The sequence below is a fragment of the Pongo abelii genome, chromosome 5 (genome assembly GCF_028885655.2).
Source record: "Pongo abelii isolate AG06213 chromosome 5, NHGRI_mPonAbe1-v2.0_pri, whole genome shotgun sequence".
Taxonomy (NCBI): domain Eukaryota; kingdom Metazoa; phylum Chordata; class Mammalia; order Primates; family Hominidae; genus Pongo; species Pongo abelii.
In genome coordinates, this window is record NC_071990.2 from 32,241,424 (window position 1) to 32,257,357 (window position 15,934).

The following is a 15,934-nucleotide window of genomic DNA, read 5'->3' on the forward strand; positions in this document are numbered from 1 at the left end:
CACCTCCCCGACTCTGTCCTCGTGCTGCTGGCGGTTCTGAGGTCTGTGGATTTTAGCTGAGTTCCGGGCTGTTGAAAGCCTGCTGACACTTGGTTCTGTTATCAGTAGCATGAGGTGACTTTCCCGGAATTGTGCAATCCTCAGGTCCGGTAGTGTCTTCTTCCAGTTACTGGTTTCAAACAAGCCAAAAGTCTGACTTTGGTGTGTTTGTGAATCCTCTGAGGAAGCCGCTGTTCTCCTGGGGTCTACCCTCCCCACCCCGCCTGCCTAACTTTCCTGCATTTAGTGGCACACCTGGGGTCTTCAGAGATGACTCCGAAATCTGTCCAAAGAAGTTTGGTGAGATCAGTTTCCGTAGAGGTCATGACAGTTCAGCAGCCTGCCATCCAGTCATTCGACAGAAATTCGGGAAACTTTCACTTCATGCCATGCCCTGTGTCAGGTGCCAGAGATACAGCTACTCACTCCAGGGCTCATCGCTGGGGAGACAGATAAGAGGATGGGCAGTCGCCACCCTCTGTGAAAGATGTGATGTCAGGAAGCAGTGTGGTCCTGTGGGGCATCTAACCAAGTCAGGGACATTGCCAGGCAGGGACAGGGAAGGCTTCCTGGAGCAGGTGGCCTCCAAGTGGGGCTCTGAAGACTGAGAAGGAGCCAGGCAAAGAGCAGGGGTAGATGAGGGCATCTAGGGCAGAAGGAGGATATACAAAGGCCCGGAGGCCGGGGGCAGGACAGGGTACCTTTGGGGACATAGCATGTAATTGACCACATTTGGAGTTTGGATTTGGAAGTGGTGGAAGAGATGGAGATGGTGAGACAAGTAGTAAGCACGCCAGCCTTCCAGGTGCGCTCCTTTCCGATGAGCGCTGTCTTATCCCATGTAACTTTGAGAAGTTTGGACCTTTCCCACTGTGGCAGAGGTTTCCTGAGGCTTTTGCATATGTGGCCCTATGGTTGCCCATCAGATCTTTCTCCCAGTAGCTGGTCAGCATGGTGGTGGCATAAGCCCATTTTCCGGAGCCAGGGATTCAGTTGCAGCAAGACATGGCCCGGTCTGGGAGGTCACCCATGAAGAAGGCAGTAGCTGTCATTGTCCAACCCCAGAAATCCCAATCCTGTTTTCTCCCTCTCAGTCCTGATCATGGATTCAGCAGCAGTGAACTCGCCAATGTAGTGGGTGGCACAGCCAGGGTCTTGACTCTGGCTCTGCAGTAGCAGATTCTGGAAAAGCTCTGAGGGGAGAGAGACCCCCACTGGTCCAAGGGTCTGGCACAGAGCCAGAAATGGGGGGAAAGGCACAGGCCTGGATCGCCTCTGACCTCTCACGTACCATCCAGGAGGCCCTGGCCTCTCACTGAACCCTGCCACTCCTCTTTGGCATGGCCTCTTCCCAAACCCCCACACTGCCTCCTTACCACAAAAGTGGTCTCTGAGTGTCAGTCCAGTGGGACCCCCACCCCTCATGGCTTTAGTTCCCCAAATAGGGCTGGACCCCGATCCTGATCCAGCTGTGGCTATCCAGCTCCTTCCTGGGGACTTTGGACTTTGAGGGGGGCATGCCCAGTTGTGCTTGGAATCCACACTCTCCCTGGCTGGACTAGAACCTGTGGACTCTAGTCCTGAGGGCAGTCATGTTCTGCCTGTGCCTGGAAACACAAGAAACTTGACTGCAGAGAGAAGAAAGAGGAGAGAGGAACAGAGCGAGGAAACTGCCCAACTCCAGGGCTTTTTCTGTTCCCTATCCTTGGCTTTGTAAGACCAGTGGGGTCCCCTCCTCTGCTTCTTTTTCCTGAGTTCTGTGAAATTCCCCAATTCTTACTTTTTATCTCAAACCAGCTCAAGGTGGGCTGTTTTCCTTTCACCCAAAGAAAGGTGCTCCTGGTGGCTAAAGGTACATATACGACAGCTAGATTTCCCGGCCGGAATCCTGCCCTCCACAACATATGAACAATACCTTTGTTGCATATAGAGCATGGCTGTGAAGAATTGAGTGAGTGCCCGCAAAGCACTTAGAGCAGTGTCTGGTACATGCTAGTATTCCGCAGTGGGAAACCACCTCCTTCTTGGTCTTCTGGGCACTTTTGAGAGGGAAAGGAGGCACTAATAACAATCACACTGGGATACCTGTATATACTGGAATGCCCCAGGCAAACCAGGCTTAAACTGTATTACTCTATCTGTAGCTTAAACTAACAAACAACCCACACAAATCACATTTTGTTGTTCAGGCGATTCAGGAAGGCATATTAGGCAAGGACTGCTGTTTTCTCTCTGAGACAAACATCATGCCAGTAAACTGGCCCACGGTGGGGTGGCAGAGGGAGAGGGCCCAGGTGGGGGCGGACGCTCTTGCCTGCACAGTTGATGTGGGGCCAGAAAGCTGACTCTGGCTGCAGGAAAAAGGTCAGGGTTGCATTACCCTTCCTTGCTTCTTGATGGGTGATCAATTTTTTTGAAATATGGACGTCCCAAGGCCAATGAGACTGGTGTCATTCCAGAAATGGCCACTCTGTGGGCGGGACGGTGGGAAGGGACCTGAAGGTGGGGTCAAGGGAGGCCCCAAAACAGTCTACACAGCAAGAGGGATGGCCGGGGCTCTTGAGCTATAAGTGGCACCTCAGGGCCCTGTCGGGCGTCTCGCCATGCTGCTCCTGGGCCTGCTGCTGCTGCTGCCCCTGCTGGCTGGCGCCCGCCTGCTGTGGAACTGGTGGAAGCTCCGGAGCCTCCACCTCCCGCCTCTTGCCCCGGGCTTCTTGCACCTGCTACAGCCCGACCTCCCCATCTATCTGCTCGGCCTGACTCAGAAATTCGGGCCCATCTACAGGCTCCACCTTGGGCTTCAAGGTGAGAGGCTAATCTCGCTCTGGCCCTCACCACAGGAGGGGCGGAGGTGGCGGACAGGGTCCTCTCTCTGCTGACGCTGCTTTGGCTCTCCCCCAGATGTGGTGGTGCTGAACTCCAAAAGGACCATTGAGGAAGCCATGGTCAAAAAGTGGGCAGACTTTGCTGGCAGACCTGAGCCACTTACCTGTAAGGGCCGGGGGCATTTTTTCTTTCTTAAAAAAATTTTTTTTTAAGAGATGGGGTCTTGCTATGTTGCCCAGGCTGGTCTTAAATTCCTGGTCTCAAGTGATCCTCCCACCTCAGCCTCAAGTGTGAGCCACCTTTGGGGCATCCCCAATCCAGGTCCCTGGAAGCTGCTTGGGGGCATATCTGGTGGGGAGGAAGCAGGGGTTGGGGAGGCAGAAGAAGGTCAGGCCCTCGGCTGCCTTCATCAGTTCCCACCCTCTAGCCCCCAACTCCTCCTGCAGACAAGCTGGTGTCTAAGAACTACCCAGACCTGTCCTTGGGAGACTACTCCCTGCTCTGGAAAGCCCACAAGAAGCTCACCCGCTCAGCCCTGCTGCTGGGCATCCGTGACTCCATGGAGCCAGTGGTGGAGCAGCTGACCCAAGAGTTCTGCGAGGTAAGGCTGGGCTCCTGAAGCCACCTCGGGTCAGCCTCGCCTCTCACAGTAGCCCCCGCCCTGCCCGCTGCACACCGGCCTGCTGAACTCACGCTCTTTCTCCACAGCGCATGAGAGCCCAGGCCGGCACCCCTGTGGCCATTGAGGAGGAATTCTCTCTCCTCACCTGTAGCATCATCTGTTACCTCACCTTCGGAGACAAGATCAAGGTGCCTCACAGCCCCTCAGGCCCACCCCCAGCCCCTCCCTGAGCCTCTCCTTGTCCTGAACTGAAAGCACTCCCTCCTTTTCTGGCAGGAGGACAACTTAATGCCTGCCTATTACAAATGTATCCAGGAGGTGTTAAAAACCTGGAGCCACTGGTCCATCCAAATTGTGGATGTGATTCCCTTTCTCAGGGTGAGGACCTGGAGCCTAGACACCCCTGGGTTGTGGGAGAAAGTCTGGGGTAGAGGGAGAGGCTTCTTCCCACAGCTGCATTCTCATGCTTCCCGCCGCAGTTCTTCCCCAATCCAGGTCTCCGGAGGCTGAAGCAGGCCATAGAGAGGAGGGACCACATCGTGGAGAAGCAGCTGAGGCAGCACAAGGTGGGGACTGTGCGTGGACGGCCTCCCCTCGGCCCACAGCCAGTGATGCTACCGGCCTCGGCATTGCTACGAGGCGGGTTCTTTTGCATATCCCAGTTATGGGCCTGTTGCCACTCTGTACTCCTCTCCCCAGGCCAGCCGCTCAGCCCGCTCCTTTCACCCTCTGCAGGAGAGCCTGGTGGCAGGCCAGTGGAGGGACATGATGGACTACATGCTCCAAGGGGTGGCACAGCCGAGTGTGGAAGAGGGCTCTGGACAGCTCCTGGAAGGGCATGTGCACATGGCTGCAGTGGACCTCCTGATCGGTGGCACTGAGACCACGGCAAACACCCTCTCCTGGGCCGTGGTTTTTTTGCTTCACCACCCTGAGGTGCGCCCTGGGGACAAGCAAAAGGCTCCTTCCCAGCAACCTGGCCAGGGCGGTGGGCACCCTCACTCAGCTCTGAGCACTGTGCGGCTGGGGCTGTGCTTGCCTCACCGGCACTCGGGCTCACTGGCTCGCTGAGGGAGTGGCTGGAGGCTGGGCAGCTGTGGGCTGCTGGGGCAGGACTCCACCCGATCATTCCCCAGATTCAGCAGCGACTGCAGGAGGAGCTAGACCACGAACTGGGCCCTGGTGCCTCCAGCTCCCGGGTCCCCTACAAGGACCGTGCACGGCTGCCCTTGCTCAATGCCACCATCGCCGAGGTGCTGCGCCTGCGGCCCGTTGTGCCCTTAGCCTTGCCCCACCGCACCACACGGCCCAGCAGGTGACTCCCGAGGGTTGGGGATGAGTGAGGAAAGCCCGAGCCCAGGGAGGTCCTGGCCAGCCTCTAACTCCAGCCCCCTTCAGCATCTCCGGCTACGACATCCCTGAGGGCACAGTCATCATCCCAAACCTCCAAGGCGCCCACCTGGATGAGACGGTCTGGGAGAGGCCACATGAGTTCTGGCCTGGTATGTGGGGCGCTGGGGGCTGCCATGAAAATGTGGTGAAGGCTGGTCCCCGCGGCCGCTGAACGCCTCCCCACCCACCTGTCCACCCGCCTGCAGATCGCTTCCTGGAGCCAGGCAAGAACTCCAGAGCTCTGGCCTTCGGCTGCGGGGCCCGTGTGTGCCTGGGCGAGCCGCTGGCGCGCCTGGAGCTCTTCGTGGTGCTGACCCGACTGCTGCAGGCCTTCACGCTGCTGCCCCCCGGGGACGCCCTGCCCTCCCTGCAGCCCCTGCCCCACTGCAGTGTCATCCTCAAGATGCAGCCTTTCCAAGTGCGGCTGCAGCCCCGGGGGATGGGGGCCCACAGCCCGGGCCAGAGCCAGTGATGGGGCAGGACCGATGCCGGCCGGGTACCTCAGTTTCTCCTTTATTGCTCCCGTACGAACCCCTCCCCTCCCCCCTGTAAACACAGTGCTGCGAGATCGCTGGCAGAGAAGGCTTCCTCCAGAGGCTGGGTGGTGAAGGACCCTGGCTCTTCTCTCGGGGCGACCCCTCAGTGCTCGGCAGTCATACTGGGGTGCGAGAGAGGTGGGCAGCAGCTCAGCCTCCCCCCGCTGGGGAGCGAAAGTTTCTTGGTCTCAGCTTCATTTCCGTGAAGGGCACCGAGAACTCGAAGCCCTTCCAGTAGTACCAGCTCACTCCCTGGGAAAGGGGTTGTCAAGAGAGAGTCAAAGCCGGATGTCCCATCTGCTCCTCCCGTTCCCCTTAAGGAGGTGGCTCCCAGCACTCAACCAACCTCCCCGCACAGCTCCCCTCCTGACCCTCCGCCACAGAGGATTGAGGCTTAATCCTGAGCTGGCCCTTTCCAGCCAATAAATCATCTCCAGCTCCCTCTGTGAGGCTGGCATGAGTGTTCCATTTCACCCAGCGGCCCAGTCCCTTGCCTGTTACACTGTGGGCTGAAATGAAACCTAGGCAGGCCGAGCCCCAGCCACCCCAGCTCTGAGCCGCCTCCCCACCCCTCACCTGATGGTCCACGGTGCTCCCGTAGAGCCCGTTGAGGTTGGCGTAGTGGCAGTTCCTGTACCACCAGGCCCCTCGGTAGGAGACAGCGCAGGAGATGAGCAAGTTGTTGGGGTCCCGATCACGGGCAGAGAAGACACTGCCGCTGTGGTAGCTCATGGAGTCCCCTGGGCAGGGTGGAGGAAGGAGCCATGAGGGCCTCCCCTCCCAGCCTCACCCTCCCAGCCTCGCAGCCTGTGCTTACCTGCGGTGCCGTGGTAGCCCTCCAAGTGGAGGCGGTAGTACTCCGCAGCCGAGTCTACGCGGAAGGAGTCGTACTGGGCGAACACAGCCTCGTCCCCAGCCCGCAGGTCCACGCGCATGGAGTAGTCACCTGCCTGCGTCAGGCTGTGCAGGGCCTCATTGCCTGGGGGTGGCAGACGTGCCCTCATCAGGGTCCTGGTGTCCACAGGGCCCCCATCCCCATCCGTAGTTCCCCAGTCCCTGTGAGGCACTGACCCAGCCAGAACTCTCCAGAGATGTTCCCAAAACCATGGGCATAGTCCTCCCAGTCCCTCCAGAAGTCTGTCTGTCCATCCATGCGGCGCTGGAACACCTGGGAAGCAAGTGGGGGCACCATCAGCCTCTGGCTCCCGGGGCAACAGCCCTTGCCCTGCACAGACCTCTGGGCTTCCCAATGCCACCCACCAGCCAGCCGCCCCCATCAGTCTCCATGTCGCAAAACACGTTCAGGGGCCGCTCGCGGTTGCCGTTGAGGAAGATGGTGCTGGTCCTGGAGGCACCGGCTCCGTTCTGCATCTCCTCCCCGCAGTCCCTGGGGAAGGGGATCCACAGCCCACCTAGGGGAGCAGAGCAGGGGCCAGTCGTTTTCCAAGCCTTAGGCCCTGGCTGCTCACCCAGCCCCCGGCCCCGGGCCCGTGCGTCCAGGTACCCGTGGTGAAAGAGGTGGACACGGGCGGCAGGAGGCTCTGGCCCCACATGGCCTGGAGCCGTGCATTGTAGGGGGTGGAGGGAAAGAGGCCGAGGAGCTGGTGAGATGTGATCCCTCCTGGGAGCAGGATCTCCTGTGGGACAGACAAGAGGGGGTCAGGGGAGAGGGAGGTGGAGACCCTCCGGGAGGGCCAGAGGCAGCACCTCCTGGAATCACCCAGGGAGGGGAGTTGGTCAGTGGGGCCGGGGCACCTGGGTCTGTCCACCAGGGGTGTCGAAGCTGAGCAGGTAGCCTGTGGGCCGGAATTGGGGCTCAGTCCAAGTGAGCAGGGCCGTGCGGGGGGTCACTTCCTTGGCCTCCAAGTCCCGAGGGGCCTCTAGCCCTAGGAGGGAAAGCAGGAAGAGAAGATAGGGATGAGGCCCATCCTGGCTCCCTCTACCTCCTCTCCCCATCCCACACAGCCCACAGACCCTACCTGTGGTGAAGGTGATGCTGGCTGGGGAAGTGAGGTTGGGGCCCCGCAGGCCGCGCACAGTGGCGGTGTAGTTGGTGTGGAGGACGAGGTCGTGCAGGGGGTAGTCCACCGCGCTGCCTGGGGCCTCAGCCTGCAGAGGCGGGGCTGGGAGTGTGGAGAGGGGCATCAACGCCTGCCCCCTCAATCTCTGGCCAGAGTCCAGCCTCCCCCCTGCAATTCCCACCCTGAACAAATCCCCTCCAGAGGCCTCAGCCCTGCTCACCCCCAGGGGCTGTGACCTGGACGTCATAGGTGTCCACAGGATTCTGGGGGGGCTTCCAGTGCAGCACGGCGAATCCCTCGGTCAAGTTCAGTGCACGCAACTGCGTGGGGCCGTCAGGAACTGGGGAAATGGGAGGGGCTCAGAGGGGTCCCCGCTGTTCTCTCTACTCTGTGCCTCCCCAGACTCCACTGGCTGCCTGTCCGCAATCGGAGCCTCCACTACCTCCCTTTCACCCTCTCCGTTCTCACTCAACTCCCACCCACGCCATTTTCTTGGCTCCCACCTCTTGCCCTGGGTCCCAGTCCATCTCACCCGTGGTGAGGAAGCCTGTGAGAGGCTCACTCTCCTCAAAGCCTCGGACGGAGACCACGGTCACCTCATAGCGAGCGCCTGGGATCAGCCCCTGGAGTTTCTGGGTCCGGGCCCGGCCGTCCACCTGTATGCTCTGCGGCTCCCCTGAAAACATTGGGGACCGAGGGTGACCCAGGGAACCCCAGGGCAGCTGGAGGGTGGGCAGAGTGCAGGGGGGAGAGGAAATGTGAGGCAATGAGCACATGGCAAAGGCATCACCTCCGTCCGCCAGCTGGTAGGAGACTTTGAAGCTGTCTGCCCGGGACGGTGGGGGCATCCAGTTGACCTTGGCTGAGGCCTCCCTGATTTCACTGAATTGGAGGTCACGGGGGCTCTCCAGAACTGCAGAGGAGGCAAAGAACAATGATGCGGGCAGGGGCAGGGAGGCTCCTCCCTACGAGTCCCATCCCTCGCCTCTGCTCCAGCACAGCCTCACCACCCCTTTTCCTCTAGTCCCCAGGAATGGAAGTCGCTCTGCAGATTCCTCCAGGCCCACCATCAACTCGCCCACCCCCACCGCTGGCTGAGGCACTAGGTCCCCCCTGTGAAGTACAAAGACCCCCACTTTGGGGCAGAGTGTGTGTGGGTCCTTACCTGGGCTGAGGGTGCGGGCGGTGCCCTGGATGCTGTCGGCCTTGTGGGGTCCTCGCAGCCCATACAGTGTCAGGCTGTACAGAGTCCCCGGACGCAGGTCCCGGAGCACGGCCGAGTGCCGCGTGCCGGGCACCATCAGCTCGCGCTGCAGCAATGGACGCGGATGCGGCTCCAGGGTGCTTGGTGATGGAACCCCAAAGCGGAGCAGGAAGGAGTCGAAGGCCCCAGGTGGGGCCTCCCAGTTGAGCCTCAGTGAACTGGTGGTCACATCAGTCACAGACAGCTGGGACAGGCGGGGCCTTGACTCCGCTGAGGTCTGACCAGCAGGGTCCGGCCCTGCACGGAGTGGGTGAGAGGGAAGGGATTGGAGACAGAAGCACACCAGCTTGGTGACCCAGAGCACGTCCCTTCCACCCGCCTCCCTGCCCCTGTTTCTCTGTCTGTAACCAGGGACTTGCAGCCACAGGGGGGTCCTGCGGGGCAGAGCTAAAGGCCACTCGCATCCAGCCCATCCATCCTCTCTCCCTGCTACCCGCCTCACGCTCTTTCCCTGTGACCACCACTTCTGAGCCCCCGTTTCCCTCTTCTGAGTCCCAGACTAGAGGCCGGAGACACCTGGTGGTACCTGTGGTGCCCTCAGCTGAGAGGGGCCCCAGGCGCTTCCCTTCATGGAGGCCATACAGGAGGAACCTGTAGGGGGTGCTGGGCTCCAGGCCTGAGATGAGGATCTTGCTCTGGTCGCCGTCCACGAGCAAGGCCTGGGGCTGCCCGTTGGTGTCCTCATACTGGACCACGAAGGAATCAAAGGGGCCCTGGGCCACACTCCACGAGAGGCGCAGGGAGTCTGGGGTTGTGTCGGTCACGGTCAGCACTCCTAGGCGGGGCTCTTCAGGAGGCTCAGGGGCCTCTGGGGCTAACTCTGGAGCTGGCGTGTCCTCTTCTGGGGCTGCGTGGGAGAAGCCCAGGGGAGAATCTGAGTGAGGGGTGCCATGGGGCGCTCCATTTTTATCTTCCAGGCTTGACCCAAGGCTGAGGTGGGAAGTTTACGGGTCCAGGCCCAGTCAGACAATGAAGTCGCTGTGGCCTCGTGACTCCTGCGAGCTCCCGCGCTGTCTGAGTCAGGTGCTCGCTTCCCCCTTCCACACCCCAGTGTCCTCCGAGCCCACCTCGAGATATCACAGGCTGTGGCCCCACCCATGCCAGGACACATTCACTGAGGTTGAGGAGTGTGGTGCTCCCTTCTGAGAGAAGCTGAGGGTGGAACTGGCTGGTGAAGGTGACTGGCAAATCCCACCAGCCGTGCCGTGGTCAGGCCTGTCTGAGGTGGGCATCAGCGAGCTCTGGAAGAGGAGCCTGTACCACAAATGCAGCCACTTCTGTTGGTTTCTGTGTCCCACTCATTTTGTTTTCCAGTGATTTTCCTCTTAAGAAAATGCTCCTGACTCATCCATGGCAGGGAGGTTTGCCGCTATCTGGACAAGGTCACCCTTCGGGGAGGCGACAGCTGCCCCAGCGAGTAATGAGGAGCAGCGGCAGTGATGGGGCAGAGTCGGGGCTGGGAGATTAGGGAGCCCCTGCCAGGGCCTTTGCCTACCGCCTGGCCTGGCTCCTGCTCTGGACTCCTTGATGGATGTTGAAGCCCACAGGGCTGCAGACTCCTCTTCCTTCCTGGGGACAGGCCAGGGCGCCCCACTCCGGCCTGCCCACTCCTGCAGTCATCTTTGCCTTCAGCCCAAATGCACAAGGAAACCCACACAAGCTGGCTTGCTATAGCCAAGCACAGCAGCCTCACCTGTCATTCCCAGGGCGGAGACCGGACCCAGGCGCTTCCCCCCGAGGAGCCCGTAGAGCAGAAACTTGTATTTCTTGCCAGGCTCCAGGTCCTCTATGGTGACTGTGCGCTGGTCTGCGGCCACAGGCACTGCCCTGGGCTGCCCGTCCGTGTCCCTGTACTGGACCACGAAGGAGTCAAAGGGGCCCTGGGCCACCGTCCAGGACAGGCGCAGAGAGCTGGAGGTCTCCTCAGCCACGGTCAGTTCCCCCAGGCGGGGAGGTGGCTCCTTCTCCAGCGGCGCTGTGCAGAGGGAGGAGGGAAAGCTCTTAGTCACATGCTGCCTTTGCCTAAGCCCTGGCAGCCTCCCGGAGGTGTGAGGTTCTGGGAAAAGGTCCCTCCAGTGTAGCCCCAGGGACAGCTCCTTGAAGAGACACACAGGCCTGCTCCGGCCATGCCCCACAGGAATGAGAGAGAACAGCCCCCTCCTCCTCTGGAGGCTGCTGCCCAAACTGCTTCCTGCCCCGCCCCTTCCCTGCTGTGATCGAGGGTGCGCTAAATTCATTAAAGATCATCTCCCGAGGGAGGGGTGGCTGGGGGTGCAGGAAGGGCCTTTGTTTACCCTGACCCCCAGCCCCTGAGCAGGAATGAGGCCAGAGCTGAGAGAGACTCCCCGGAGGTCTCTGGGTTGTCACAGAGACACCCCAAACATCGAGAGCTGGTCTGGGCAGCCAGCCAATGCACGGCTCCCATCACTGTCAGGCTGAGACCTCCCCCTTGTCCCCTTGTGGCCATCAGCCTGAACGTCCGTGCCTCCTGCTTCCCCAGCCCCACACTGACCCCACTGGGCCGGGACAGCCAGGGTGGGGCAGGGAGAAGACAGGGGATGAGCTGGGAGAACAGAGGGCAGAGCAGAGGCTTGCCCGGGTGGGGCTGGGGCCGATGGGTGGGGGTCTGTACCCCGTCCCCACAGTGACGGTTTGGGAAGAGAATTATGGAGTCCCAGGGACCCAGGCCCAGACTGGCCGGCTGCTCTGTCCTCCTCTGGGCATAGTGACTCATGGTCCTGGGAGTGGGGTGAGGGTCGGTGACCCACCACACCCCTTCCTCAGGGAGCTGAGTCACAGGCACAGTGACACCAGGTTTTTCCATCGTCTTTCCGTAGCCAAGCCCTCCCTTTTTTTCCACCCCTCGCCTCCGAGTGAGGGAGGAGGGAGGAGGATGGGAACCACTACTGAGTCCTGCGCCATTCCCAGCATTATGCAGGTGAGGACACCGAGGTTCCGGGGATGAAGCGGCTTGTCCATGGTCACCCTGGCAAAGGCTGGGACTGGAACTGGAACACAGATCTGCTGGCCCCAAAACCTGTGTCCCTTTTATTTCCTCGGCAGTCAGCGAATGAAGGAAGTAATGCATATTCTTCAGAACTGTGCCTGACACACAGAGGGACTCACTTTCGGAGTTAAGATGGTTGTGTCAGGGCTGATAGAGGGAATCTCACGGGAAGGCCGCAGGGCCAGCTCTGAGGGCTCGGATGAGAGGCAGCTCTGGAAAAGGTGGAGGCTGGACTGGGACTCACCTGTGGTGCTCTCAGCAGAGATGGGGCCCAGTCGCTTCCTGCCTGACAGACCGTAGAGCAGGAACCTGTATTTCCTACTGGGCTCCAGGCCCTGGACTGTGACCTCCCGCTGGTTGGCTGCCACTGGCACCACCTGGAGCTGACCATCCTTATCCTTGTACTGGAGCACGAAGGAGTCGAATTCGCCCTCAGGGACCGTCCACGAGAGGCCCACGGAGTCAGGGGTCGCATCTGTCACAGTCAGCTCCCCCAGGTGGGGAGACGGTTTCGTGTCTGGGGCTGGAAAAGACAGTGAGGTGCATGGAGAGTGGGATGGAGGCAAAGGGGCCACGGAGCTTCCTGGCCTGCTATGGCTCCGTGAGCCGGTCCCAGGAATGGGAGGGTGACTGGGCCACGAGTAGGGATAAAAGAGGAGCCAGACAAGAAAGCAAGTGTCCCCTGGGGCGCAGGAAAAGTAGGGAGAAGGATGAGTGGGAGTGGGAGAGGAGAGCTCAGAGCCTGGGTTTTCCTGGACCCAATAAATCAGTGAGTGCTGAGGACTGGAGTGTGGGGCTCAGAAACGAAATTCCAACTGGTGCCACAAGGGGGCGAAGGCTCTGGCCGCGGGGGGCCTCCAGCCCTCACTCACCGGTCCTGGCCTCCACAGGGACTGGGCCGTGGCGTTTCCCATTCTGGAGTCCAAAGAGCAGGAACTTGTACTTGCGGGCCGGGTCCAGCCCCGAGACGGTGACTGCTCGGAGGTCTCCGCTCACAGGCACTGCCTGGGGCTGCCCCTGAGCGTCCCTATACTGCACCAGGAAGGAGTCAAAGGGGCCCTGGGCCACCGTCCATGAAAGGCCCACTGAGTCCGAGGTCACGGCTGCCACGGCCAGCTCCCCCAGGCGGGGCTCCACCGGCGGTGGTGTGGGCAGGGGCGCTGAAAAGAGCAGAGCAGGCCCATGGGTCAGGAGGCAGGACCCTGCCCAAGGGAGGCAGTGCTCTCCTAGGACTGGAGTGAGCATTTCTTAGCGGCCTCCTCTAAAACGCTTGCTTTAGAATCTGTGCCCTGCATTGCTGTAAGCAGCTCACAAACAGTGGTGCACTTAACCCTCGCACAACATATGAAGTAGGTGCCATTATTATCATCACCCCAACTTTGCAGGGATCTAAAGCACAAGGTTAGGAAACGCCTGCAAAGTCGCACAATCACGACATTCGAAGGCACATGCAGATCTGGGCAGCTGGATCTGAAGCACTTTCTGATCCACTAAAATACTCCTTAAGGGAGCCTGAAGACTAACAAATGAGCACACGAGCAACCTGGAGTTTCCAGATCACGATGGGAGGAAGGAAGCTACAACAAACAGGGCATGGACTACCTGCCCATCTGACTCCACACAGTCTCCATGAATCCAAGGATGAGGCAGGATCATTAGCAACATGGGAGAAAAGACAGAAACCTAGAGGCCCAGTCATAAGAGGTGCCAAGATCCAAAGGAGAAACAAAAGGGGGCTGCAGAGGTAAACCTGGAGATGAGGGCCTGTCCCCTCACTCACCCGTGACGCCAACGGTGGACACTGGGCCCATGCGCTGCCCCTCGTGGAGGCCGTACAGATGCATCTTGTATTTGCGCCCCGGCTCCAGGCCCCTCACGGTGACCTCGCTCTCCTCGCCCCCAACACGCACCGCCTGGGGCTGCCCATTCCTGTCCTTGTACTGCACGGTGAAGAAGTCGAAGCGACCCTGGGGGACGGTCCAGGAGAGGCTCAGCGAGTCAGGGGAGGATCCTGTCACTGTCAGCTCCCCCAGGAGCGGCTCCTCAGGGGGCTCCGGGGCCTCAGTGCTGGGTTCCGTGGGGCTGGGGTTCTCTTCCTCTGCAGCTGAGAAGGAGGGAGAGAAAGTGAGGGGGATGTCCTTGGGTCCTGGGGAAAAGGAGGGAGAAGCCAAGGCTATGACTGGGGGACCCGAGGTCATTTCAGAGAAGCCCATTCTTGGGGCTGGGTGGTCCTGCTCAGCTGACAGCTAACACACATGACAAGTTCCAGGGTCAGCTGTGGGGGACCTGGCACAGCCACCAGCACAGCAAAACTCCCGATGGCCCCTCCCTGCTCAGGAAGAGCCAGGGGTCAACCACATAGGAAGGCCCAAGGGGAGTCCCAGCCCCAGCCACAAGCAGTTCTGTGGTGCTGACCAGACCCCTGTCCCATTCCCCACCAGTCATCACCAAAGAGCAAGAGGGTGACCCTCCCATAGCTCCCACCCTGGGGCTCCCATCATCCACTCACCTGTCACCCCGATTACAGACACAGGGCCCACGCGCTGGCCACCGTGGAAGCCGTACAGGTTCATCTTGTACTTGTGGTCTGGCTCCAGGCCGGAGACGGTGACCCCATCCTCATGCCCTGGCACCCGCACCGCCTTGGGCTGCCCGTCCCCATTCCTGTACTGGACCAGGAAGTGGTCAAACTGGCCCTCGGGAACTGTCCAGGACAGGCTGAGGGAGTCAGGGGTGGCGTCTGTCACGGTCAGCTCCCCCAGGTGAGGCTTGATGGGGGGCTCAGGGGTCGTGGTAGGCACTGCTTGGGTGGTCTCCGCTTCATCCTCTGGAGCTGGACAGACATGTGTGGGGACAGTGAGGTCCCTGGGTTCTCAGTTCAGCATAGAAAGGATGTGTCACAAAACCCAAAGTGCCCAAGAGGAGGACGATGCTGCCCACAGCGCCTCCAGCACAGCTCTTCTTCCTCTCCTCTCCTGCAGCCTTTCCTATCCCTCACCCTGACCCCCCTGCCCTCGGCCCCGACCTCATCCCCACCTCCCAACACCCAGGCCACCTCTCCCTGTCCCTCCAGCACCGCCTCTCTTTTGAGCACAGCCCCACTTGGCCTCTGCACCCTTAGCCTCCCTGCACTGGGGTCTCCTCGCCATCTTTTGTTCACTGGGCTTCTGTCTTTGCTCCCAACAAGCTCAGCACACTCCTCCCGAGGCCAGAGCCTGGGGTGTGTTCCTGGACCCGGCCCCTCACCAGCTGCCAGCAGCCTCAGAGTACCTCTCCCCCGAGTTCCCCTGGATACCTTCCTCCACCTCCAGTCCCCGATCCTAGTTTAAGCCACTGTCACCTCTCACCAGGGCCACCAACTGCCTACTGGCCTCCCTGCCTCCAGGCTCCCTGCCACCCCATCCCCATCTTCAGGCCCCAGGGATGAGCTTCACACCGGCACAGCTGCTGGGCCCATCCCAGCACAGACCTGGGCAACCACCTTCTCATCCCTGGGAGACCCCAGGTCTCCTCTGCTCCCACACTTCAGGACTATTTATTCACTGCAAAGGACACCCCACTCAATCCTCAGTACTTCTCACACGCCATGCTCTTTCTAGCCTCCTGGCCTTTGCACCAGCTGTGATGATCTGACACACTTCACCTTCTCTCTAAAGCTGTCATCAAGCTAAGGCCTGCCTGGCCTCAGATCCTGACTGTCCCCTGAGTATCCACAGGTAGGGTGGTTTAGGTATTCCTGCCTGGCTCTGGGCTTCTTGTCACATGCTCACCCGCCTTTGCTTTCTTACTGGTCCACAGCCTGTCCCCCATGACATTAGCCCCATTAGGACAGGAACTTTTCCCATTAGGATAGGAACCCTAACTCTGAGCCTAACCTCTGTGAGAATTCATGAATGCAAGAAAAATTCACTTCAACAAATTCTAAGAGAGTTTCCAAATCTGTTATTGGGAGGAGCTTTACTACAAAGGTGTTCTGTGATTTGCATATAAATATTCATAGCAGCATTATTCATGATAGCTAAGAGATGGAAGCAACCCAGGTGTCCATCAATGGATGAAAGGATGAGCAAAGTGTGGTCTGCATGTATAAAATGAAACATTATTCAGCCTGAAAAGGAAGGAAGTTCTGGCCAGGTGCAGTGGCTCTTGCCTATAATCCCAGCACTTTGGGAGGTCGAGGTAGGAGAATCGCTTGAGGCCAGGAGTTTGAGACCAGCCTGGGCAACA

General features: G+C 59.9%; 2 protein-coding genes across 2 annotated transcripts in view; one reads left to right on the forward strand and one right to left on the reverse strand.

Moving 5' to 3' along the window:
* The first annotated feature begins 2,304 nt into the window (after window positions 1–2,304).
* On the forward strand, window positions 2,305–5,859 carry LOC112133772 (steroid 21-hydroxylase). Its single transcript, XM_054558719.2, has 10 exons — window positions 2,305–2,844; window positions 2,941–3,030; window positions 3,312–3,466; window positions 3,574–3,675; window positions 3,764–3,865; window positions 3,967–4,053; window positions 4,223–4,423; window positions 4,624–4,802; window positions 4,886–4,989; window positions 5,086–5,859. The coding sequence occupies exons 1-10, from the start codon at window positions 2,643–2,645 to the stop codon at window positions 5,349–5,351; spliced, it is 1,488 nt and encodes a 495-aa protein (XP_054414694.1). The 5' UTR covers window positions 2,305–2,642; the 3' UTR covers window positions 5,352–5,859.
* The window catches only part of LOC100443502 (tenascin-X), a 67,802-nt gene continuing 57,238 nt past the window's right edge, over window positions 5,371–15,934 (reverse strand). Inside the window, exons 28-45 of the mRNA XM_054558718.2 lie at window positions 14,217–14,540; window positions 13,488–13,811; window positions 12,580–12,867; window positions 11,952–12,230; window positions 10,394–10,675; window positions 9,227–9,547; window positions 8,602–8,937; window positions 8,227–8,349; window positions 7,969–8,112; window positions 7,657–7,776; window positions 7,395–7,538; window positions 7,171–7,301; window positions 6,920–7,052; window positions 6,676–6,827; window positions 6,487–6,583; window positions 6,233–6,394; window positions 5,992–6,155; window positions 5,371–5,667 (exon numbers count right to left, since the gene is read on the reverse strand). Coding sequence (XP_054414693.2) covers window positions 5,566–5,667; window positions 5,992–6,155; window positions 6,233–6,394; window positions 6,487–6,583; window positions 6,676–6,827; window positions 6,920–7,052; window positions 7,171–7,301; window positions 7,395–7,538; window positions 7,657–7,776; window positions 7,969–8,112; window positions 8,227–8,349; window positions 8,602–8,937; window positions 9,227–9,547; window positions 10,394–10,675; window positions 11,952–12,230; window positions 12,580–12,867; window positions 13,488–13,811; window positions 14,217–14,540 — 3,626 coding nt within the window. The 3' untranslated portion in view covers window positions 5,371–5,565. The remainder of the gene's footprint in view (window positions 5,668–5,991; window positions 6,156–6,232; window positions 6,395–6,486; window positions 6,584–6,675; window positions 6,828–6,919; window positions 7,053–7,170; window positions 7,302–7,394; window positions 7,539–7,656; window positions 7,777–7,968; window positions 8,113–8,226; window positions 8,350–8,601; window positions 8,938–9,226; window positions 9,548–10,393; window positions 10,676–11,951; window positions 12,231–12,579; window positions 12,868–13,487; window positions 13,812–14,216; window positions 14,541–15,934) is intronic.